This window comes from Camelus bactrianus, chromosome 14 (assembly GCF_048773025.1).
Source record: "Camelus bactrianus isolate YW-2024 breed Bactrian camel chromosome 14, ASM4877302v1, whole genome shotgun sequence".
NCBI classification, from domain to species: Eukaryota; Metazoa; Chordata; class Mammalia; order Artiodactyla; family Camelidae; genus Camelus; species Camelus bactrianus.
Window position 1 is genome coordinate 42087735 of NC_133552.1, and position 26400 is coordinate 42114134.

The 26400-nt window shown below is 39.2% G+C and overlaps 2 protein-coding genes across 3 annotated transcripts in view; one reads left to right on the top strand and one right to left on the bottom strand.

The window, feature by feature from the left end:
* On the bottom strand, nucleotides 1-13218 carry MZT1 (mitotic spindle organizing protein 1). The gene is made up of 3 exons (XM_074378310.1): nucleotides 12975-13218; nucleotides 6733-6878; nucleotides 1-1845 (listed from the first exon to the last, which is right to left on the bottom strand). The coding sequence occupies exons 1-3, from the start codon at nucleotides 13048-13050 to the stop codon at nucleotides 1822-1824; spliced, it is 246 nt and encodes an 81-aa protein (XP_074234411.1). The 5' UTR covers nucleotides 13051-13218; the 3' UTR covers nucleotides 1-1821.
* The window catches only part of BORA (BORA aurora kinase A activator), a 21695-nt gene continuing 7712 nt past the window's right edge, over nucleotides 12418-26400 (top strand). Inside the window, exons 1-8 of one of the 2 annotated variants that reach the window (XM_074378309.1) lie at nucleotides 12418-12948; nucleotides 14391-14558; nucleotides 16435-16541; nucleotides 19437-19482; nucleotides 22105-22186; nucleotides 24817-24882; nucleotides 25427-25483; nucleotides 25912-26138. In XM_074378309.1, coding sequence (XP_074234410.1) covers nucleotides 12811-12948; nucleotides 14391-14558; nucleotides 16435-16541; nucleotides 19437-19482; nucleotides 22105-22186; nucleotides 24817-24882; nucleotides 25427-25483; nucleotides 25912-26138 — 891 coding nt within the window. In that variant the 5' untranslated portion in view covers nucleotides 12418-12810. Of the gene's footprint in view, nucleotides 12949-13287; nucleotides 13466-14390; nucleotides 14559-16434; nucleotides 16542-19436; nucleotides 19483-22104; nucleotides 22187-24816; nucleotides 24883-25426; nucleotides 25484-25911; nucleotides 26139-26400 lie in introns of those variants that run through there. The other variant, XM_010973558.3, reaches the window with a different exon arrangement.

Consider the following 26400-nt stretch of genomic DNA (forward strand, 5'->3'; position numbering starts at 1 on the left):
TACATGCCGACAGCACCAAAATGGTTTTATTTCTGTCACCGACAACATGCACAGCAATGCAATTGTATCATTTGTTTGGTTTCCTTACATATTTCTTGAGTATGCATTAAAAATATATGTTTACATTTAAGAAACGTAAGACATTAAAAAGTCCTCTGTAAACACAACTCCTTCTCAATATATTTTCCTGCTTTGTTTTGTACATAAATAACATAATCTACAAAACCATAAATAAAACTGTTAACTCTTATGACCTAAGAGTATGTACAAATTTTCGAGCTTGACAAGTTTTCTCTTTATGATTTTATATAAATAACAACACGCATTATTTGCAATGTTTTTTAATCAAATAGGTGACTTACAATCACAAGTTTCATTGTCTCCCTAACAGTTCTCCCAATATAATAGACCTTCAGTGCACTGGGTAAAGATGCCATGCATTTAAAAAGTCAAAATGGTCAAAAAACTAGATTTTTAAAACAGAGCAGAAGGTGACCATTTAATATGACTAAGCCTTATTAAAGTCACTTCAGTTTGTACGAAGAACAAAAAATGCTACCGAAGAGTATATGCTTGTACTGTCAATTTAAATGGAGGCTAACAACGTCTAAAAAAAGCAGATTAAATTCATATGAGTCTTGGGGAAAATATTCTATTGAGATTCTGCTACAGGAACAGAATCAATGCTATCCTAAGTTTCCTAAAATTTATTTTGAACCATCACTTCAATTAGTTAAAACTTTCAGGGTAAAAATAATGACACACAAAAATGATATCAGAAAGGCATATTTAGAATTCCTGATAAAGAACATTTGATTATTTAGTTTTTGTTTAATGACTAGAAATCTTTATTCCTTCAGAAAATAACGTATTTGTTGAATGACACCACCTACTTAGTGATTTACCAGATAACCACACAAGATACATTAGGTAAGCACTCAAATTATTTTTATATAACAAAAGTAAAAAGAAATTTTCATGTTGCAAATGTTTCACTATGCATTATTTTTTTGAGGCCGTGATTTAAAGAGTGTAAAACTTAGAAAGAAAAACATTCTGTTAATACTCTCACTAAATTTAAATGATTCAAATCAAATAATACTAAGCTAAACAATGTCCTTACTTTTAAAATCTGAGTTTCTAAAAGCTGTATTTTTCAATCAACTCAAAGATGATCTGCTTCATACTATTAACTGCCAAACTTTAAAAAACTAAATATTCTTTGTTACAGAGCAGATTACAATACATGTTTTCTTATAAAAAACAAGATTCTTATATACCTAATGAATCTAAAAACAAGATTCTTATATACCTAATGAATCTAAATCAAAATCCACAAATGGTAGCTGAAATTCTGTCAACTTTCAGCTTTATACGACATAAATCCACAGTTATTTTGCATAAACAATTCAAAATTAAAGTTTATAATGGAAATGTCAACCAGTCCTAACTACAACATTACCACTGACAGGGTCTATGATATTTCCACCAGGCACAACAGATGTGCGCACATGACAGACAGACTGCTCAGAAAATTAAAGCTATCAGAGCTATAAATAAGGAATACATAAATATGAACACAGCAATGCCAAAGCATTAGAGCTGTTAAAGGAAGGTAAGATGTGGTGTAAACACAACTGATAGTTCTCTCTGGAAGCCACTTTCCACTGATTCATAAAGCTATGGTTTGGTAATTCTTTTAAAAAGGAAAATGTTTCTACACGGCTGCATGCAGCAATTTCATTGTACGTTCTTGACTGCAACGTGATCTTCAGTCGTCTGGCAGAGCCTGACAAACCTCATCAGGATTTCTTCAGAAAGTCAGCTTGTCATATTTTCAGCGGCCTAGAACAAGAAAGTAAGATTCATTATAACAAAACCATGGAAAGAGAGACAATGTGGAAATAAATTTGTCAATACTGCACTGTCATTAACAGACAATTCCTCCCCCATGTATACTAAACCACTCTTATCAGAATAATGCAGTGGTTTTCACTTTTTGCAGTCCATTATTAGAACTACCATTTGAACTGACTGCTAGGCTAACAGCAGAAAACTCGTACATAATCTTAAATGATAGTTAATGTAAAAACATACTGCTACTGGAAAAATTTAACTTACAGAAGATCTTATCCACATGGTGGTCTTTATTAGTTTGTTTCCGTATGTTTCATTACAGTGTGAAAAGGAGTTTAAGAATGAAAAAGACCTTTCTGTGATGTTGTAAGGTGAAGAAAAAAGGGCAAAAGAGTAACAATAAACACATGGCTAATTCTGCATCACCTAAACCACCAGCCCAACTGTTTACTTTCCCTAATTATTCTGTAGAAATTCCCAGACACCATTATCATTCATCGGTTTGTGATTTGGTATGTATTTCTAAAAGGTAAGGATTTAAACAAGCAATTTCTTAATGCCACATATGGAAATGTTGAGTTTAAGTAAGTTTAATTTTAGAAATACATCGTAAACTTTTCATTCATTTACATTTCAACGTCCTAATTAAAACTTGCTTTTTAAAGTTCAGTTTAAGTTCAGAGGTCTTTCAAAAAAATCCCAGTGAGATACTGGGAAAATTGTAGGTAACTAAATCAGAAACAGTCTTGTCAACACACTCTCTCTTGTTTTCCTATATGGCTGGCTATTCTAAATTAGCCTTTCCCTTCTTTGGGCTTACTATTCATGAGAATAAGAACCTAGTTTGAAAAAATCTCCCCTTGTTCAAAAAGGTTTCTTCCTTCTTTTGATCCTTATGGGTTCCTATGTTAGCTCTAGTCACACACTCTGGAAGCACTGTCTTCTTCCTAACCCCTTTCTCAGTATCCTCCACTGCAAAGATGAACTACTAAACATAACTATAGGATTTTTTTAAAAATTAAAATACTTTAACTTATAATGCAGTTTTAATTTGTCTTGTCCCATTCCATCTTCATACTAATTTTAGATGTTCCCCTCCAAGATACAATGCAACAAGTGTTTTCACTTTAAGTAAGCCATCAACCTGCCATCAATGTTACATGGGTGCAGAACTACTTTCCAAGTGAAAGGACAGCAGTGGCATCCTGGAGATCTCCACAGTGACTGGTCAGCCTTAAAGACACCAGAAATGTGTAAGCATCAGCTCTGGGAGAAACCAACATTAGCAGTCTTCTCTTCCATGCTTTCCTTTTCTGTGCACGTTTATTTCCTCCTTTGGGTGGATGGGTGGGGACATGAGACTGATTTCATCCCTCATGTCTCTGCCAACTACAAATTCTACAGCTTCAACATCCTCGTGCTGCAGGGAACCTTCATACACAGTGAGAAGGCACATTACCCATTCTAAGGTATCAGTGATGGTGCCGGCCAGCCACAAAAGAAGGGGCAAGGAATACATCAACAATAGTGTAACTCAAGGTACCACAGCATGAAAGTAGAAAATACAGGAAACTAGGTTCTGTGCAGAATTTCTGAAATCACAAGATGTAAACGACTGTTTAAATATAAATACTAGCATTGAGAAGACCATACAAAAATATAATGTTGATAAAAGTATCATTCATAGAAAAGAAGTCTATTTTTTTTAAATGCACCCAATTAATCCTATTTATGCTGTGAAAGATGCACATAAGGCGACCTATCTATTGCTGTTAAGAAATTTATCTAACTGGCCAACACACGACTAGCTACGTTTACTATAAATGATTTAAATATAAATATGTAAACCTGTGAAAGACAAAGTAACAAACAAAATTGTTATAGTCTGCATAGTTAAAGAACAAAAGAAAAAACTGCATGTTTCAGACCAACAATTCCTTTCAGTGTTTCATCATGTCCTCAGTTTGTACCGTCCAGTCTAAAACAGAGACCAGTACCATACAATTAAATTCTAACTACTAGGATTTCCAGGTAAAGACAGTAGAATGCAGCAAGAAGAGTTTCTCTTTACCCTACTTTTCATACCCAAATAAACAAAAAGTATGAGAAAAAATTCATGAGCAGCAACCACACAAAAAAGAGAGAACGACCTTATGTGTATAAAATCTGCGAGGGGAGGGGGCGGTTAAGGAAAGGCAGGTGTGGCTCAGTGCAGCTCTGAACCAACAGGCCCCCAGCCCGACCCAACAGCAGCAGTTAAGAGAGAACAGACTTTGTTAGAGAGAGAGGCAACCTGAGAAAGGTTACTCTTTTTTAATTCAATGAAAATTAAAGGATAACGTTTCTGTTTTCAAAGTAGCATGAGGCTATCCAGAATGGTGTTCACCACACATTATCAGCGGACATCTCTTGGGTGATCTTGAATGATATTTTTGTCTCCTCCTTTGTATTTTCTAATTGAAGTATTTTAAAACTATGAGCATGTATTTTTATAAAAATTATACAGATTTCAAAAATTCATTTAAAGAAAGCAAGGAGAAGTTCTAATTAACATTTCTTCTTTGCTGGCAGCTCTTCAGGATCTTCTCCCCACCTAGTGTTAAGTTAATGGGAAAAATGCATTTTAAGATGCTTTGTGTGTGTGTGTGAGACTGATTTTCCATTCAAATGGGCAACATTTTCTGATTTTTGTTCAACTCTGCCTTTGCCTTCACAGCTCACTACGATCCACTGGATGTGGAATAACCAGGATCTGAAAACTGAAAAAGCTATTTTAAACAGGTATGTCTCAATCTCCTCTCCTATAACCTTGGGCTTTATTCTAAGAAAATGGTCTGCCAAAACACTTCTGTCATCTCTCTTGCACCTTCCCAGCTAGGTCATTTGCCTCTGGTTCCTTCATAGCACTCAAACTGCATTCCATACAAAAATCTCTTCCGAGTCTGCCTCTCTATTCTCTTTCAAACTCCGAGAGTTGAACAAAAATTCTTACGGTTGTGGAAGATGTGTATCAAATAACTCCTCTTGCACTACAACTGCAGAAATTTACTGATGAAAGGGTATATAAACCTGGAAATAAAATCACCCCGGATTTTCAATCAGAGTGTATACAAACAAGAGAGGGAACACTCTTCCTGTTCCCAATCTCAGCAATTAAAAGATGGTGAATTTGAATTTGAAAAAAGGTGGTCCTCTGGGTCCACGTTGGCAGTGCAGCCCAAGTGGCCTTGGCAGTGCCCTGGCCTCTGAGCTACTCCCTCCCTTTTCTTGAGGAAGGAACACATGTTCACAGCCGGGTAGCTCTATCAGCTAGTTTCTGGCAGACGGAATCCCAGAAGTCTGACAGTGTTTCCTTCACTTTGTCCTGGACTGGTCCCTTTCAGTCCAAGCTGGCAAGGTTTTGTGCTGAGATGGCGACCGCATCTGAGACACACAACCTAATCTCTACACCAAAAGGCTGCCCAGCCACACTCTTCGTCTTCTTTCCAGAGCATGTTATCTGAGTAGGCTGAGAATTTCCCAAAGCAAGTGCTGGTTCCTTTTTACTGACCAGTTCCTTCCTCAATTTCTCATTCTCTTACATTTTACCACAAGCAGCAAGGAGAAATCAGGCTGCACTTTCCATACTTTTTCTGGAAATTTCCTCAGCTAAATATCCAAGTCATTACTTATAGGTTTTATTTTCCTTCCAATAGAACATAATTTAGCCAAATGCTCTTTACAGCAAGGACAGCCTTTCCTTCAGTGTCCAGCAACCCATTCGTCATTTCCCTCTAAGAGCTCACCAGAAGCACCTTTAACATTCGTATTTCTAGCAAGATTCTGTTCGTAATGATGTAGGTACTCGCTAAGATGACTGGTGCTCTCTCTTCTTTCTGAGCTCTCACCAGAATCACCTTTAACATCTACAGCTCTACCAAGAGTCTCTTCATGGCAACCTACTATAGTGAAAAAGAGTATGAAAAGGAATATGCTGGCCACTGGAAATTAACACAACATTGTAAATCAACTATACTTCAATTTTAAAAAATTTTAAAAAAAAGTGCAATCTAGATTTTCTCTATCAGGCACCTTAAAACTTCCCAATCTCTATCCATTACCCACTTCCAAGGTCAAGTCCACACTTTCAGGTATTTCTTACAGCAGCACTCTACTTCCCAGTAGTAAATCTGTACTAAATTCCTCAGGCTGCCATAGCAAAGTACCACCAACAGGGTAGCTTACAACAACAGAAATTTATTCTCTCATGGGAGGCAGAGGTCCAAAGTCAGGGTGTCAGCAGGGCCACCCTCTCTCTGAAGGCCCCAGCACAGGAGCCCTCCTTGGCTCTTTCCAGCTTCTGGCCACTGCCAACAAGTCTTCTTTGGTTTGTAGACTCCATTACTCCAGTCTCTGCCTCTCTCATCACACAGCTTTCTCTCCTCTGTGTCCGTGTCTTCCCATGGAGTTCTCTTTGTGCATCTGTGTCCAAATTTCCCTTGTCTTCTAAGACATTGGTCATAAATCCATCATGATCTCATCTTACTTTGATTATACCTACAGATACACTATCTCCAAATAAGGTCATATTCACAAATACCAGACATGAGCATATCTTTCGGGGGTCAGACTCAATTTTACCCACAATACAAGGAAAATTCTTAACACAATTGGAGAATTCTAAGAAAAGTGGTCCATGATTCATAATAGTAGCAAACTTGGGGATCTGAACATATGCTACTAAGCTCCAGGTCCTCAGACTGGTGTTCAGAATTTCTCCTGATGATGACAGACGCTAGTTTAATCATGTTTAGAAGCTTTCACATTACTTCATCATTAATCATTTCCTAAACAAAAGCACCTTTATTTAGAATGAGTTAAAATACGAATCTCTACCTTTAATGCTTCAGTGGCCTTGCGAAGTTCCTTAATAACTGACGATAAAGCTTCTGGGTTAATTCCTTGTTCACAAAGCCGGACACATATAGACAGGGTTTCCATATCTAATCCAGTATTCAGAATTCTTGAAATCTCAAGCAGAACTGGGAAAAAGACAGAATATTTAAAAAACGAAATCTTACATTTTAAAACGTGCACATAATACTTCTGTTTTTAATTCGTGTAATACTGCGTAATACCGAAGAGCCAGCAAAGCATCCCTGGATTTGGAAACTGGTGTGCAATACTGCCCTGCCCTTACTTAGCTCTAGGAACTTAAAAATAAATGTACCAACCTCTGTCCACATAACTGCTTTTTACATCTTGGTTTGTATTCTGCCACTCATTTAATATCTACCTAAACTTTACACCTCATCATCAAGATGATTCTGAGCACTTCCTCACTTTTTAGTATTCTTTTACTGTGTAATTTAATTAGTCATGTAATATTCCATTTTATGGAATATTTTATGTATAGCATTACACATTACTCAACCACTCTGCTATTTTGTTAGGTGGGTCTCATGTTTCCCCCATTAAAATAACACTGCGATAAACATCTGTATATACTATCTTAATTTTATCAGAATAAATTCCTAGAAGTGAAATGGCTCAATTAGTAATATACATAACTAAGGCTTTAAAAATATTTCAAAAATATTATAATGTGACAGAGCAATCATGTTTACTTATATTTTTATAAAATATAAGCTTATACTTTTTAACTTCATTTTTGTAGTACTTCATTTTATTGCAGTTTATAAAAGTATCTGCCCTTGATATGAGAAGCACCAGCATGCAGAACCACAGGATGTAAACACACTGGCTCCATTAAACTTTGTTTTATGATGGCTGTTTCCCAGAGCGTGTTTAAAAGTTTTTAAATGTATGGTCAACGTGTTATCTGTTGTTTCCTGTATCACTCTCCCTTGGCATTATGCTTAGAAAGTTATTCCCCATGCCAAGATTATGTAATTATTCACCAGTATTCCCTTCCAGCTCCTGAAAGTTTATTCCCAACCCCATCCTCGCCCCCATGAACATAAAAACATAACTCTCTGGAGTCTGGGTAGAAGACAGAATCTCTATCTTTTCCTTCCAGAATGAAGTTAGTTGCCCCAATACTATATATTGAAGGATCTATCCTTTGATCACTCAAGTAAGATGCCATCTTTATCACATAGGAAAATTCCCATATGGCTATGAATTTGTTGCATGTCTGTCTTTTGTCAAAGTGACAATTGTAATTACTACCTTCACATTGCATGTAGTAGGTTAAAGATACCTCTGTTACCGTTCTTTATCATAAACGCTTTTATCCCCTTGGTGAACTTAAAAATAGATCCAGGAACAAATTCCATTTGGATTCTGATTTGAATTGCATGAAAACTACACATTACTTGAGGATGGATAAACAAGTTAATATTCAGTCATCTATTAATTTAAGTCTAAGTCCTTCTGAAAACTTTTATAGTATTCATGACGTTCACGATATGGGCCCCTCCACTTTTTCATATCTGACATTCATTTTCATCTCCAGAAGGTTAACGTTACTCTTTTAAGAAACATTTATCTTCCATTTCTCTACTTAACTTTTTGAACACACGGAGTATCGGAGTATCGTTCTAATGTATCCAGTTCTAATGTATCCATCTGCTAATCCTAACATTTGTGTCAGTTGTGGGTCTGTTCCAACTGATTAAAATTTTCTCCTTCCCATGGGTCATATTTTTCTATTTTGCATACCTAATAATTTCTGACTAGATGCCAAACACTAAATTCTCCCTTGTTAGGTGCTGGGTATTTCTGTATTTCTACACATACTCTTGAGCTTTGTACTGAGACAGTTGTTGGGAAGCAGTTTGATCCTTTTGGGTCTTTTAAGACTCATCAGTCGGGACCAGAGCCCCATTGAGCATAGTGCTAATTATTACTCACACAATGTCTTGTGAGTTACGAAGTTTTCCACTCTGGCTGGTGGATACAGGCACTACTCCCAGTCCTGTGTGAGCTTGGTGTACTGTTTCCTTTAATGCTTTCGAGTGGCTGCTTCCCAACTCTTTCGGTACCTTCCTTGCACACATCAATGCTCTGCTGGATACTGCAGATCTGCAGAACTCTCTGGGTGCAGCTCTTTCCCCTCAGGCACCCTGCAAATTCTACTTTCCTTGGTCTCCCTGGACTCAAAGCTTCTTCTGCTCAATTCGGGGTGTCCGCTGGGTTCTGCCTGAGTTCCTCCCCCTCCCCCCACTGCATTGTGGCCTGGAAACTCTGAAGGCAGGAAGCTGGGGCAACTGTCTGGCTCATGTGTCTCCTGCCCCTCAGGGATCACTGTCCTTCACTGCCTGTTGCCCAGTGTCTTGAAAGCCACTGTTTTGGATGTTTTGCCCGGGTTCTGCTGGTTGGTTCAGGGAGGAGGGTAAATCCAGTGCCTGTTACTCCAGCTTGGCTAGAAGCTGACAGCTCTTTTTCCGTTTTCGTGTCTTCGGTTTTGATATTCCAGCATTCTAATACTTTGTTTTTCAGCTGTATTCAGGCTGTTATTCATGGTATCTGCTGAATTTATTTCAATAACTATTTTAAGATTTCTGTTCCCTACCCCAAATAATCACTTGTTCTGGTTTCACAGCTAAATGCTTATTTATAACCACTTCTTATTTGGTGGCTGTTTCTGCCTTTATCTATTGGAGGCTGTGTTCTTATCTTTAGCCATTTTTGAGACTTTGTTTTCTGTTTTTTCATAGAATCAAGCAGTGAAAGAGAATTAAATGTGCTCTCTAGGGGCAGACGACCTGGGTGAAGATTCCACTTTCATTACTCACAAGGCAAGGTCACCACTCTGGATCTTTCTTTCATCACTCTGTAAAATGGGGATAATAGTTCTATTTATTTTACAGGATGGTTGTCAGGATTAAAGGATACACATAGAATGGTGTTGGGCATATGGTGGTGCTCAATAAAAAAGGTTAGCTGTTACTACTACTTTATTTCTCCCTTTTTTTTTGCTTCCCATATTAGTTGTTTGTTTATATTTTTATCTACTTTAGGTGCTCTGTGATTTGGGGCTAAAAGCTCATCTTCCATAGGGGATTTCTCTTGGACGTCCTCACACTGGTGGACCCTAGTGTGTCTTGCTTGGGTGGTCTCAGCCCTCTGGATCAGGGGCTTGTGAGAGCATCCTGGCTCCAGAACCACAAGGGACACAAGGATGGTGATTCTCAATCCCTGGCCACGGCAGATGGCACCATTCTGGCCACCGGCCTGGCTCAGGCAGGGCAGCTTCCCCAGGTTTTGTTCCCTACCCCCTGCTGTGGATCTCATTGCTCCCTTCTCTGGGAGAACTTCTCTCTTTCTAACCAACGGAGAAGTCCTTTTCTCATTTTTGAATAGGGCTATGCTGGTAATGGTATTTCAACATTATTTCCTGTCATTTTTATATGCTTGGGGCAGAAAAGTTTCAGCAAGTGCTCAAGCATGATCAGTTTTGATAGTGAATCATCACTATGTTTAATTTCAAGTCTTGACTGTTTTCCTAAATGGATTTCAACCACACTTTTGCATGTTCTGAGTGCTCAGTGCAAATACTCCAGGATATTACTTATTTGCATTTTGCAGTCAACCACCTTCATAAATTCTATCACAGCTTCTAATAGTTTTTCAGTTGACTCTCTTGTTTTCTACCCAAATCATCATTTCACTTACAAGTAACAGTTTCCTGTCCTTTCTGATAGTCTTTTTCCTCTATCCTGTGCTATTTGCTAAACATTTCATATCAATATTTTTAAAAAACAGTAAAAGCAGGTATTTTCAGTTTCATTTAGAACATCTTTAACATTAATGTTAAGGATGAGGTTGGTTTCATTCAGCTATCTTTTGGCATGCTAAAAATGTAGAGTTTTCTTTGGCAAAGACTTTAAAATCAGGAAAAAAAACCCTGAGTCTTAGCAGTAACTTTTCATCAACCACTGAAACCACCAAGGAGCTTTTCTCCTCTGACCTGGTGAGGTAATACGTTATGTTGACCCACCATATTCACAGCTGAAGAACACTGAGCTTGAGAAATCCTTACTTTGATAATAAGCCATTAGCAAGCCTGATTTTTATCTGGAGGTAGATGTGACCTCATCCCTCACTGCTGCTCACTGTAAACACAACCCTGAGAAACAACAGGAGTAAAAAGCAGCCAAGGCCTTGTGTTCTTGGCATACAGAGCTCAGGGCTCATGGAATACGGCATCTCCCAACAGTGACACTGCATGACTTCTGAGGCTATGTGAAAACGACAATATAGCTATCTCCTGACTCTCTTGAGATGCTCTCCCTTGGAATCCAGCCTCCAAGTGTAAGGAAATCCACATGTTCCAGACACCTGCCCCTGCTGGGGGCCCAGCTAACAGCCAGCTTCACCCAGCAAGTATGTGAGTGCGGAAGCCCTGAGATGCCCCCGACTCAGCACTGTCTACTGCACTGTGTGAGATACCCTCAAGGAGAATCATCTAGATGAGCCTGGGCCACACCCTCAGCTGGGAGAGGTCAGTACTGTGGTTTCAGGGCTCCCAGTTTGGGGTAACTAGAACACGCATTATGACCCTATTCCATCTCTCCAACTTGATCTCACCTCCCCAGGTCTTTGTCAATTCTCTCTCTCAAGTGTTCTCTGCATGGCAGACCCCCATCTAGAAATGCTCTGTTCCTTCTGGACTTCGTGCCTGTGCTGGTGCTGTTTTCCTCTGCCTTTTCTCTTCCTCGCCTACCACACCATCCCACCTTTCAGGTCCATCTTAGTACTAGCATGCGAGTTTTCTATTCAAATGGGATCCTGTGGCCATATAATTAAGGAACAGCTAACATAAGATAACTTGACTCGAAGTCAGGCCTCATATACTCTCCATTCTATTCAAAATCCAGACTGGCCTCCAAGCAAAGATACAAGACAATAACACATACAGTTTCTATGTACACAGATCCACTCACAAAGTGAAGCTAATAAGCTGTGATACATCAAGGATAGAAAATTAGGCTGAATATGGTGTTAAGAACAAAAGTCCTCATAAGGAGGGGCTCCAACAGGAAGTGGAGCCCGTAGTGAAGGAGACAGAGACACCGCATGGAGGCTGACACTGCTTAGTGAGAATTCCATGTTTTGACAGAGACAGAGGCTGATGCGGGTATCCCCTGGAAAATGCAAAAAAGCAGTGTTCATCATCTATCAAACACTCACATACAGGTGGATGCAAATAAATTGAGGACAATGAAAGGAGTCTGCAAGTGGGATGACGTCTTATACACAAAAATAGCATTGTAACTATCTTCTAATGGTCACCTTTGAGACGATTTTCAGGTTCTCTCATTTAAATACTCACAATAACCGTAGAACGTAGTAACCTCCCTTTACAGAAAAAAAAAAAAAAAGACGCAGGCTCAAAGATGTCTAATTAAGTAGCTTACCCAAGCCCACTGCCAGGAGTATAAAGTGGCAGAGCCAGCATCAAAGAGGAGAAAGAGGATAACGCTTTAAAAAAAGACAAAAAACTACTTGCGGGAAAGCTTTAACCCGTGCTCGGGGCTCAAAAACGGATAAATACACCCACAGACTCCCGACGCCGACATTACCCACTCCAAGACGAAACTGGGGCAATGCTGATAAAAGCGGCAACTTGTTCATTCACCAGATATTTCAAATGCGCCTGCTGAAGTGCGAGGGACAAAGGATGTAGCGGTGACCATACACGCAAGGCCACGGTCCGCATCGGGCTTACTCTGGGGGGCTTCGGAGGAGCCCGGGCACCGGGCCTGGCGCGCAGGGTGGGCGTGGCGCTGGAGAGGGGCGTGGCGCGGGGAGGGGGCGCGGGAGGAGGAACGCGGGGACCCCGAGCGGGAGGAGGAACGTCCGGACCCCGCTTGGGAGAGGGGCGCAGCGCGGGGAGGGGCGCGGGACGAGCGCGCAGGAGGGACGGCGCGCGCACTGGGCTGACGTGGGGCTGGAACGCCACGCGCGCGACAAACTACGCCGGAGCAAAAAGACGACTATCAAAGGATGGGGCCCTCAGCCCAGCGGCCCTGGTGGGACTCTTGGGAGCATCTCCAAGGATGCCGATCGGGGCAGGGAGTGGACCTGAAGTCCTCGTGGGCACACCCCCGCCTGAGGGTCCTGGCGCTGGGGAGCCGAGGCAAGGTAAAGGGGGCGAAACGGGCACTCACCGTCCATGGTCTCCCTCACCGCATTCAGATTCGCTGCCGCCGCCGCCGCCGCCCCGGCGCCGCTGCTACCCGCCATGGCGGAGGCCCGGCGAGGCGGGGCGAAGGGCCTGACCCGGAACTGGAGCGCCTTCCTCTCTCCTGGGCAATCACACGGCGCGTCCCCCGCTCACGCCGGGCAGGCCCCGCCCCTCGCGCTCGTCGCCGGCGAGAGGCAGCGTTTATTTGAATTTGGAGCCTCGTTACTCAGCGGGGAAGGTGAAGCGAGGAGTTGCCATTCGAATTTACTACGCGGCCTCGACGCGATTGGCCGGTTCGCGGACAGCCGTGCGACGCGATTGGCCAGTCGCCCACAAGTCCCGTGCCCTGGTTGGCCTAAGACAGCGCGGAAGCGGGGAGTTAAAGAGTCTGAGCCTGTCGTGGGAGCTGGCCCGGCACCCTCGGGAGCGCCCTGGAGTCGATTTGGGGGGCTTCCTTTTTGTACACACCACTAGGTACGTTCTTTGTAGTTCCTGGCCTTTCCGCCTGTTTCGAATGGAGAGCTCACTTTTCCCAGCCCCGGACCGGCCTTGCCGGCTCGCCCCGGGAGAATGGGAGCAGCCGGGGAGGACGTGCGGAGGAGGGGCGCCGAGAAGGAGTGATCGAGTGGGCTTGGGGATGACACCGGCTTGAGTGTCCTGGTCTGCTCTTCGCCCGTGGAAGCCGCAGCACGTCAGCCTTCCAAGGAGTGGATTCTTTTTCTCTAGTTGTAGCTCGTTTTGACGGGCAATAATACAGTCTCGCTTTCTATCCTGGGTTGTCTTAGCCAAAGGAGGGTGTTTGAGAAGAGGCAACCCAAAGCATTTAACTTCCTAGCCCTCATCAGTCATACGTTTCTCACAGGGACTAATGTACGGGGAAGGCGCCCATACACAGGCTTCCTCATCTCTTGCTTGCTTGCTGTAAATAATTGTTTAGTAACTGCTGTTTGTTAGGGGATTGCTGGGCTATCCAAATTATGTTCAAAGTGTTTCGAGACTGGAGATAATAAATGAAAAACTGTGGGTATAAATTATTTAGTTGGGAAAAGTTTTGTGCTCATTGTAACATTTAGCTGCCTCGAAGGCGGACCTGAACTCATTCATATTCGATTGACTGCTGCTTAAAAGCCACTTAACTTCTCTGAGCTTGTTAATACTTCTGCAAAATCTTATCACCAACACCTTACCCCTCTAGCTTTCAAGGTTATTTAGAGAATCACACTTGAGAAAATGTATGTGATGCTCTTGTGTAAACTATAAAAAACCTCAAGAGCGTTAGGTTTTCAGTTGATTCTTTTTGTGAAATGTATGTTTGTTGAATACATTTTAATTGTCAAAATGAATGTCTTTGGAACTTTGTACTTTTTAAAAATTATACATTCTTGTGATTTCTTTTTAGTTTTCTCTCTGTGCTATGGGAGATGTCAAAGAATCAAAAATGCAAATAACACCTGAAACTCCAGGAAGAATACCTGTTTTAAATCCTTTTGAAAGTCCTGGTGATTATTCTAATCTCCATGAACAGACTGTCTCTAGTCCTTCTGTTTTTAAATCGACAAAATTACCAGTAAGTTATTCTTGACTAGTGTTTACAAATAACTTTAAATGTAAATATCTTTCTTTACAGGAGAAGTGGGAAACTTACCGTGGAATGTATATATCTGCAATGTGCTTTTTAATTATAATATTCATTATAATGTGGTGGTTCGGCTAAAAATAAGCTAGCCAGATTTTCTTTTTATTTTATTCAGCAGGTAGCATGTTAACTTCCTGCAGCCGTGGGTGCAGCTATGTACTATGGTTGATGATACATCATAATAGAGAAGAAGCTATGTCGTCTATCTATTCTCGTATAATCAGCAAACATTATCTGAAGGCTGTGTATCGGATACAGAGCTAAGCTATAGGGGTTACACCTTGAACAAGTCAGGGTTATAAAACACAAACTGTCAAAGAGCTTATACTCTAATCCAGGGGTCAGCAAACTTTTCCTGTCAAGGGCCAGATGGTTAAATATTTTAGGCTTTGCAGCTCATCTGGTGGCTGTTGAAACTACTCACCTCTGCCTTGTATTAGAGAAACAGCCGTCAGTAGTATGTAAATAATAAATGCGGTTGTGTTTCAGGAAAGCTTTTTTTATGGACACTGAAATTTGAATTTCATGTAATTTTCACATGTTATGAAATACTAATACCCTTCTGGATTTTTGTCAACCATTCTTAGCTTGCAGATTGTTTGAAAACAAGTCAGCCTCTACTGTAATGGGTTATTAGACACAACTAACTAGCAATTTCAAGGGAATATGACACGTGCCATGACTAGTGGTTTAAACACAAGGCTGATATGGAGAGGAACGTGCTCTTTAGGAGATTAGAGGAATCTTCATCTGTTCAGCTTATTTTTCTGTTACTGGTTACAGTGAAGAAGTTCTTTTGAAGTCTGCTCTTTTAACTTAGTTAATTATCTAAATATTGCAAACTGGGTGGCTGTTGATGCTTGCTACACTTTACATCAGCTTGATGCTAGCTGAGCACTAGAGGAGTTTTTCTGTTATGCAGTTTATATTGAGTCGTTTATCTGACCTCATGATTTTATTTTTTTCACCTCTAAATATGTTTGATTAAGATATCTGAAAGATGTATTGAATTTTTCCCCCATCACATTTCTGCTTCCTCCTCTATTTGAGAACCTAGCACATTAGGAAAGTGGTTCCCAAGTTCTTCCGAGCACAAATGTACCTGGATGTAGACTTCTCATCCAACGATGAGAAGCACAGAGCTGACCTCATGATTTTAAATTGAATAGTATTAAGTTTGAGTTATCTGTTAGTCTTACTAAACATATGGAGTGACCTCAATCCTCAAAGCAAGGAGGCATGGCATCTTGGGCTTTTAAGCCTTATTTTGTCAAAAATATATTCTGAATTACAGAATAGGATTTGGATAAGTTTTTGATGTGTTGGATAGTTGAATACATAAAAGCAGGACTGGTTATCACTCATAATCAGTTTAAGGATTGCCTTTTTTATGAGCTTTTGCGAGCACTTTGTTTAATTTCAACTCATTCTTAGTGAAAGTAAATACCTTTGATAACTCCTAAGAGATTTTTCGTTTTACTTAGGTGTGTTGCATCACTGATGAGTGTTAATTGTGGAATTTCTATACCTTTAATACTCTGTGATTTTTCTATTATGTAATTTTAAAAATCAACCAGAGGGAAAATTTGAATATTTTAAAGAGGTACAGTCAAGTCAGTTGATTTAGTGTGATTTGATTACCATTTGCCTTTTGATTTAGTGGTAAAGTCAAATTTTACAATATGAGCTGTAAGATATTTTTATATTATAACCATTCACATTATTTTTGAAGCTGACATTTGAAGTTAGCATTTTGATGAACTATTTTAGTATGCCTTTACTCATAAGATCACTTTCTTTTGTTAAGACTCCAGGGGAATTTAGGTGGTCTATTGATCAACTAGCTGTAATAAATCCTGTCGAAATTGACCCAGAAGACATTCATCGTCAAGCTTTATACTTGAGTCGGTCTCGGTAAGTTTTCCTTTCTTTCACTTAAGTGTGATAACATGCTCTCAAGTGAAGAGATACAGGAATTTCCAAGGTTGAATATTTTCCCTTGTAAAGAAATCAGGGAGGAAAAATTATGATACAGATTTATCCTGTCCAAATGAAGAATAAGCTCAAAGAGCTACATTCAGAAAGATTCCTGGGCTAACAGTTCCGTATCTGGGTAGGAGTCCTTTTCTTTTAGAGATAACTTTCTCCCTCTGCTAGCACCACCTAGTAGAGGGAAGGGCACTTTGAAATTTATACCTTTGTACATGACTGTGACTTCGGCCATTGAATTTTGTTTTGTTTCCTTTTTTGGTGGTCTAAGATCAAGCGAAGTGCTGTTTCATTGCCATCTACATTTAGGGAAGCCTAAAATCCCCTTACCAAGTTAAGACACATTTAATAGAAGGGCATCCATTATCAAGACAGTTTTCCTAGACATCATCCAACCTTGACACTTGGGGATCTGAATTACATTATCTTGAATTCAGCCCAGTAACCAGAGCAGCTCTAACTGATTTGTTGCTGTATCATGTAGGTTTCCAAGTACTAGTGTTTCTTAGACTCGTGCTGGTTATTGGTGCCTAATATACTGAGACCACTTCTCTGGGGGAACAGACATAGTTTTTGAGTTGCGGTAATCTATAATTACAAATTACAGAGAGCAGTATTCGTGAATAGCTTGAGGGACTCGGTGTCAGTTTCATCATTTGATTTTTTTTTTTTTAATATTTGAAAAAAATCGGATACTGGTATGATTAGCTTTTAGTTTTTGGCCCTTAGGTGCATGTGTTATGAATTTCTTTTCCCTTTGACTTTAGGATCTAATTACACAAGATGTACCCATGTTGAGATGCTTTTGCGAGTATTTGGCTTTTCTACTCCTTCCTGTCTTGGCTTGGTAACTTGTTGACCATCCCCTCATGCTGACTCATCGCTCATCCCAAGTGCTGTGGATGGGCCTAGAATAGGGACAGAGCGTAAAAGGATTTTAACTTAAATCTAAATCGTACCTTTGAAAGAGAAGGCGAAAAGAACGTCTAAAAGCAAATGTGTCACAAAGGAGGCTGATTTTTTGTTTCACACAAACTGTATTTCTCATTTTGCCTCCTCTCTTTGCTCTGTTGAACTGTGAACAGTCAAGAGATATTGAGCCCTGAGAAACCCTGAAGCGGTCCAGGAGATTATTCCTGCCCTGTAGCGTCAACCAAGTTGTGCCACAGCATTTCTCTACTTACTAGTAAATGATGTATTGTCTGAGCAGGTTTATGAAGAGAATTTTGTTGTATTTCGGTAGATAGACTTGTAACATATGAGAGGGGGAGGACTCTAATTTTAATGTAGCTTACTAATATAGTTCAATGAATGGTTATGGCTTCTACCGAGAATAGTGAGTATACTTTAAAAACATGTTGATTTGTTCTTAGAAGCAAAGACTTCCAGTGTCTCTTCCTGTCTAATCCAACTTCTCTGTCTCAGTGCTTCTCACCTTTTTACCTTTTCTTTTTTTTCATACTGTGCCACACATGAGAAATGGTAACTGTAAGGTATACTGTGTAAACAAATGAGTCTGAGTCTCTCCATATACAGGAGGTGATCAATCCTGAAACACTCCCTCACCACCACCGCCACCACCTCCTTGCCTGCCAAGGGTCCATTCAGGGGGCACCTGTAATACTGCAACCTCTTTGCATCATGCTGGTGTTCTTGATATACTGGTCAGGACACTCTGCCCTGTGTGACTTCTGGGAACCTTCTATGATCTGACCCTACAATATTTGGCCACACCGATTTTCACTGCTTCTGGTGATCACCTAAGTATTTCAGGTTGTTAGTCCTCTGGTGAAGCAGTGAAAGGTTTCTGAATGAGGTGTTGGCTAGATCAGCGCTTACTGATGCTGTGTGCTGTTATTACTGTCACTGTGACCTGGTTCTGTCCATGATAAGGTGAAGAGAACGGAGTTATTATTCTCAAGATGGCTGTTCAAGCAGAGACCTGGGCATCAGCATTGTGGTCTGTTTTCTCACAGGTCCCCTTTTTGAGAAATCCACTTGATTTTAACCTTTGAAACATGTCCATTATTAGAAGCTTTGTTATGCTGCAAATTGTATGTGAAAAATTTTTCCAAGAAAATAATGTCTTACCAGCTTATTGATTTAAGCAAATATTCCTTCTAGGAACAGATTAAAGAAGTGGTCCTATGAGGCTCACTGCTGAGTCTTGGCAAGTATATGCCTTGTGCTTGAGACCTGACATTTTGTATTAAATCTTAAAGCTGATAAATTTGTGGTGCTGAAATCATCTGTTTTATCAAAGTGGAAAAAAAAGAATTTGGACAAAATTTTATATTTCATATTTCAAATTTTATACTGATATTTCATAATGAATCATTTTGCCTCTTTATTTGGAACTATAAAGATGACAGTTTCTTTTATCAAAGTAAGAGTTGATTCTAAAATTACAAGTCTGATAAACTTGCTACCATTGAAGAAAAAGAATTAGGACAATTTTTAGATTTCTGTGGAGTAAAATACTTCTTAATTTGGTGATGATTAAAGGGCAAATTTTATTCAAATTAGCTTTATGTTATTAATAGTAATTTTAAAGTTGTATCAACATAAGCCTTTTAAAAGGAAGTACTATTCCATTCAAACTGTGAATGGAGAAGGGGGAGGTAAGCTTAACAGTACAAGGCTGAATTTCTAAATACTGTCATTTTCACAGTGTGCAAGATTCCAGTTTTTCTTTTAAAATGAGCTTAACATTTGCCAGTTCTCCACGGGAAAAAATGATTTCTTTGAAAGGTTATGATTTTAAATGTTCAATCTGTTGAAGTAATGGCCTGGTTATTTTTCTCCTTTATCTCTGTATAGAATAGATAAAGATGTGGAAGACAAAAGACAAAAAGCCATTGAAGAGGTAACTTAAAACTGTTACTGATCGTGAAGCCAGTTAAGCATCGATTCTGCACATCCATCACCTCTAAAAGAGGAAGACTTCCTTCACATCGTCTTCTGTGCCCCTCCCTACCGGCCACCCGCGCCCAGTCCCCGTCCCCAGGACCCCTCAGTGCTCGTGTCAGACCAGTGTGTTTCAGCTGTTCCAGCACCTCTGTCATCCTCACATGCTCTCGTACTGATCGGTATTTCTTTTCTCCCTCCTACTGAGTTCTTCTTTTGGCCAGTGTTGTGCTTCATGCATCTCTTCATTCTCACAGCCTAGCACGATGTGTCTTCCTCGTGCCTTGGATTAGCACAAACTGTTGAAAGTTTCAAGTTGGAGTTTATGTAGAGGAAGGTGAATATTTTCAAGCCTTGAAAATCTAGACTGGCATCAGTAATGGTTTTATCTTCTGTGATCATTAATTCTTTGAATTTTTAAGACATAGACTATATTTCATCACATAAAACATACTGCTCAATAGAAAAAGTATTTTATATTACAGATGTAAAACTTTTTTTAATAAAACTAACAAACTCAGTTTTTCACTTTACGTTTTCTGTGTTTGCTGAACTCCTCCTCTTCGAGTGTAAGGGTTCTCTATCTAGTTATTTCCTCAAAGTCTTCAAGGCACGGCAGCATTTTTTATTTTTTCCTTTTTCCCTCACCAGCCCTCTCCGCCCACCTCTATTCCTTAGCTATGCTTGCTTCTTCTGTACCCCAGGAGACTTCAGCTGAGGCATGTTCAGAGATCAGTGATATGCGGGTTCCCATATTTCAGATGGAGCCTGTTTTTCAGAAGGTTTCATGTGCTTTACTCCTGCCAAACATTATCTACTTCTTAATCTATCTAATAGCTTCAAGATTTCATTCTAATCTGGTCACTTGATTCCTCCCCAGTTGAATATTCTCAGACTCTCTCCCATTTCCCAACATTTGAGGAAATACGCTTTCTCTTTTGAATCCTCAGCTTCATTTTAAAGGGGAATTCAGGAGAAAACTTAAGAAAATGAATTCAGAATGAAGATTAGGGCTAATATATCAGAAGTTAATGTGTCAGCAACAAATTAAATTCATACGTATATATGTGTATATATGAAATACAATGAATACATGCACATAATTAAAAAATTCAAATTGCAAAGAAAGAATTTAAATTGAAAATGAAGAGCCTCTTGTTCTCCTGTCTCACGCTTTAAGAGTAACTGCTATAACATTTCTTGAGTATACTTTCAGATTCGTTCTACATATGTAATAGCACATGTCCTTTAAATATTTCCACAGATAGAATCATCATTCCTGTAACTGTTTTGTGCCTTCCTTTTTATGCTTTTTTGATTATCAGCACATACTGATTTTTAGTAATAGCATAGTATTTCATTGTAGGAAAGTCCTATAAGCTGATCCAGCTGCTATTGACAGATATGCAGGTTGTGCTCAGCGTTTTTCTATCCCTGCAGTAAACACACTTGTGAAGTTGCTAGGCTTTGTATTTTCTGTTTTGGTAGATTTTGCCCTCCCAAAAGGTTGTACCAGTTTATTTCCTGGCCACCTTATGATACTGCCTGTTTTCTCAAATCTGCAGTACTGGCTACTATCAAACTTCTTAATTTGTGCTACTCTTATTACTTTAAAATTTTCATCTTGTTGGATTTGTATTTCTTTCATTTTGAGTGAACCTATGCATTGCTTCATGAGTTTATGGGTCTTTGATTTTTTTTTCTGGGAATTACCTATACCATAATCTCTGCCTCCCCTCTTTTTTTTTTTCCAACATCTTTTCTTCGTGTATTCATAGGTAGTGTAGACAAAGAAGTTAGTTCTTCTTGTCATGGGTATAGCAAAATACAAAGAAAATGTTTTGAGTTACCCCCAAAACGTAGAGAGGGGAGGGAAAATGCTATATTACTGTATTAGGCTTAATTAATTTTGTATCTGGAATGAAAGAGGAAAGACATTTATCCAAATGCTCCATTTGAGTATCCTGGCCAGTGGTGTGCTGGTAAATGTCTAACAGCTGGCCTTCTGACTGTGGGAAGAGTATGTGCTTTAGTGATTGCTGCTATCCATAGTGTAAATACTCCAACCGTGGCCAGTTTCAAGTTGTGATGTGATGTTACTTAATGGGAAAAGAAATGTAGTGGTACAGCCTTGTATGTAGGCGTTCTACCAGGTACAAAACGCATAATTAACCTCAAAAACATAGGTAACGGTAAATATAAAATAATTAGCAAGTGATGATTTTTGAGTATTTATTCCCTTTGTTTTTAATATAATTCATTTAAGTTTACATAATTCTAATTTTAATATTGGCTTTGTTTAACAACTGATATGCAGACTTCCTGAAAATTTAATAATTAGGTCTTGAGAGTCAGTGCAGGTCAACTCGAGTCCACCATTCATCATATACAGTTATCTCATATATAGCTACTCATATAGAGCTATCTCCATGTATTCCATCCATCTTCATCCTCTCTTTGGCCAGCCTCTCCCTCCCCCACAAAAAAACTGAGGGAGAAATTAAAAATATTTTCTAACACAGCTACTTTTTCCTATTTGGGGGGTAGTTTATGCCTAACTGTGTGACTTTAATTTTCCTAGTTTTTCACTAAGGATGTCATCGTACCCTCTCCTTGGACTGATCACGAAGGGAAGCAGCTTTCAGAGTATCATTCCAGTAAATGTGAGTGTATGAAAAATCATATGAATAAAAATCATAAAAATAAAACGCAGTGAGTGCCAAGCAACATATAGCCAAGTGCCAGTGTACCTGCTTTGGTAGGAAGCTTGCTGTAAATTAAATTTCTGGATTCCAGAGGGTTTTACTATTTAACAGGATTCAGAACTTGACTTAAATGTGCTAAATTCTTTTTTCTGGTCATTCTATTCTGAGTTGAACTTTTTCTTCATAACTGTTGTGAATATCAGTTATAATGCTGGTTATGGAGGATCCATAGATACAGAAATAGTTGGTATTGAATATAGAGCTGAGCTGGTCATGATGTTTGCAGTGATTGTGAAGGTTAATTTTTTTAATGAAATCCTTAAATTGCTTTCTGCTAATTTGCTGGTTTCTTCTAATGGTAGAGGAAGGGTGAACATTTATGTGAGCTCTGGGACAGTGTAATACAGCTGATGATTTGCAAAATTAGTGAGGAAATTGAAGGGCAAACCAGTAACCTTTCAATTATTTTTCTTCCTCCAGGAAATGGTTATTTTGAATTTGCTCTCACCATCCTTTGGGTTGTGAGTAGTACTCAAATATTAATTGTATATATGCATCTGTCATTTCAGTGGAATTGCCCTCTTTTCTATGTAGCATACATTAATTATGCTTTCAGCATAAGAGGAATATTTGTTGCATTCTTTATCAAAAGCACAACAATACAGGAAAAAAAAAAGGAGTTGAGCACTTTCCATGTGTCCAGACAGTGCTAAGTGCTTTCACTGTTCCTTACAACAGCTCAGATGAGGTAGGTGCTATCATTGGTCTCATTTTATAAGTAAGAAAACCTAGTTTTAGAAAGAGTGGAGCACTTTCCAGGGTTACAGAGATGATAAGTTGGTAGAACCTGGAACCTCGTAGAACAACGAGGCTCATTCAGATGCTGTACACTGAGCCACTACAAACTAAAGGTGGCATGCAGTCATGGGTGGAGATCTGGCTTGTAGACCATCTGCTGTTATAAACCAGAAGGGGTGACCTTGATCAACTTCTTCAATCTCTTTAGGACTCAGTCTTTTTATTTGTAAAACAAAGGGGTTAAATTAGATGGTTGTGTATTAACATCCCTCCCAGCTCTAAAATTCTATATCCAAAGTGACATTTCCAGATACCAGATTTTCCCTCCAAATTCTTAAATGTTGGATCTTTGAACAGATGAGTCAACCTTCTTATGTGATCTTTTTCATAACATCATTTTATACTTGAAGTATCCTATTTTAGTCAAAGTGATGCAGATCTGGAAGATGCTAAAAATACTACATCCAGCCTCTTTGACACACTCATCAAACCCATGATGCCAGAGTGCAGTGGTTAATGGGGGCGGGGGGGGGGGGCTGTTCCAGAGCCTTTCTGTCCAATATGGTGTCAGGAAACAGGTCCGTTCTTCATGGGTCTCGCATTTCTACACATCTCAGGAGGAGTGGCACAGCCAGGTTTTGTTCCGGATAGCTTTTTGGTGTAATCAGATCCATCCATTTTTCCTCATTAGATTATGGTCTTAAAGTTACAAGTTAACACTTGCAATAGAGTTGAAAAGTGATGTGCTAGTGCTCCTGTCTGACCTGAGGAGGAAGGCATGCTGGTAGAAGACACAGTTTGAGCCGACACTTGAGTTAGCCAGACTTGGGGTATGGGGGAGAAAAATCAGAGAGGAAAGAGTATTAGAAATACCTAGAAGTGAGAGAGGAAACCTGTTTGTTTTTTAAGGTATTCAAATAATGTTTGGTTGGAGAACAGTTGTGCTAGAGACAGAGACAAATGGGAACGGATTTGTTTACATCATTAAGGTGTTTGGACTCCAGCCCGAAGTCCAAGGACATTACAAGATTTTTGCAACAGGGTGACTTAATTACATTTGTCTTTTTTATTTTATTTTAACTTAATTTTGTTTTATTTTACTTTACTTACTTTTAATTTTATTTATTTTATTCGTTTATTTTAATTATTTTATTTTTTATTTTATTTCATTTTAATCCATTCTGATAGTGTTTAATAGGAGACTTTAACCCATTTACTGCCCTCCACCCCCACTCACTCATCCATTTATTTATTATCTGATGATTTTTCAAGTTAAGAAGCTTAACATGTAGTTGTTAACTTTGGATTTTTTACAAAATTATTTGCATCCATATTTTTGACCCGTCTTGGAAAAAAACAAAAACAAAAACCTGAGCACGGTTTTATTGATCAAATTTCAGTTTCAGTCAGAATGGCTTGGCATTTCAGTTCAGACATTTAAACCCATTTTGGAAAAGCATCAGGCGACAGAAGACATAGAAGTTGGCTAACATGCATCCTCAACCTTTAAAGGTTGACATCACAGAGAGCAGCCCTGCTTTCCTTGGTGTACCCTGACTCGCTCCGGTAATCCTTAAATTTTATCCGTGTGCTCCCTCAAAGCTGAAAATAAATAAGTAAATAAACTTAACAGAAACATGCCAAATTACATAACTCACATGGGCAGACATTTATTTTTTCAATGTGAAATAAAAGTTTCCCCATTTCTTTTTCTAAGCTCTGGAAAAAGTAGCCCAAAAATAAATGAAGAATATAAAAATGTAAGGTTTTTCACTTAAAATATTTTACAGGTATTAGCATAAATAATGACTCGCCAACTGAAAGAAAACTGACCATCCATTCTGAGAAAAGCAACGGTAAGCATGGATATAATCGGAATAGAAGTCTGTTTCGTATTAAGCGACATTTGATTTTAAATTCAGTTAATGGGATAACACTTCACTCTGGAGTTGAAATTGCTCTCTTTTTATGAACAAGCTTTAGGAGAGCTGACCTTTAGAAACAGCAGATATATCCAGCCATGTCTTAAAAATGGTGATAGTGTGTTTTGTGGCTCAAAGGATGTGAATCGAATTTTGGTTTTGGAAGGCATTCTTTGGAAAATGTGTTAATATTGGAAAATTGATCCCCAAATATAGGCTTGCTTCTTCTTCATTCATGTTTCAGCAGCACAACCAAGAGTTAACTTTTACCATTAACAGGTTTACATGAGTGCTGGAAAGTGTGGGAAACCGTCTATAGGAAGGTGACATGTTATGTAGTGGAATGCGTAAATGAAATAATTCAGTTTGGCTGGAACATCACGGGGAGGTGGTTGATTGGGAAGCACATGCTAAATTGCATGTAACAGGCTTGCATTGATTTATCCATGTTTGTATTTATTTATCTACCTGCTTCCAGCTGCTTGCCAGACATTGCTGTCTCTTCCTGTGGATTTTAATTTAGAAAAGGTATTAGGTAGGTATTCTATTTGTTTAAGCCTTTAATAACTTAAATAAAAGGTTTCGTTTTAATGGCTTTTTGTAAATGGGAATCTGTGGCAATGCCTCTTTCCCCAAGAGATGGGGAAACCATCCTGAAATTTCTCTTTTTTTTTAATATGGCTGAATTTGCCATCATTTTATCATAATGAACTTAGGTATAGACATAAACTATTCATGGACACATCTTATTGGTCCTACCTATGCTAATAATGAAGCACTCAAACAAGAAGGAATCATTTCAGACATCAGACATCACATAGGCAGTTAAACTTTGCCCTCTTTTTTGAAAAAGAAATTCAAACATCTAATATGTACTGATTTTTTAAAAAATCAGATAACTGAAATATAATTGCTCTTCAGAATGACTGGCTCTGCCTTTTATCCTGTTAACAATAAATATAGGTGACTATTTTAGAGCCGATGAATTTGCAGATCAGTCTCCTGGGAACCTCAGTTCTTCATCCCTCAGGAGAAAGCTGTTTTTAGATGGCAACGGAAGTATCTCCGACTCCTTACCTCCAGCTTCTCCCAGAAGTCCTTGTCATGGTGCTCAAGCATCACTTGAGGTTTTTTATTCGATAGACTTATCTCCTGTGCAGTGTCGAAGCCCTGCGCAGACACCAAGTTCGGTAAGAAGTGTACTGACGGTGGCTGGTTGGTTTGCTCTGGGGGTTTTGGACCTAGGTGTTCCTGTTGCACTCAAGGGGCATGATTGTCTTGTGGGCTTTATATTTCATGCTGGCTCACATTTTTGTTGTTAGGCACTGGAATGTTTTTGGTCAGACTCCCCACAATATTGTATTTAGAGGTAAATGAGGCGACCAGATTAATCATGAGTCTCAAGGAATGTCCATGTAAGTTACTTACTGAATTACAAAAGATTTTCAGTAT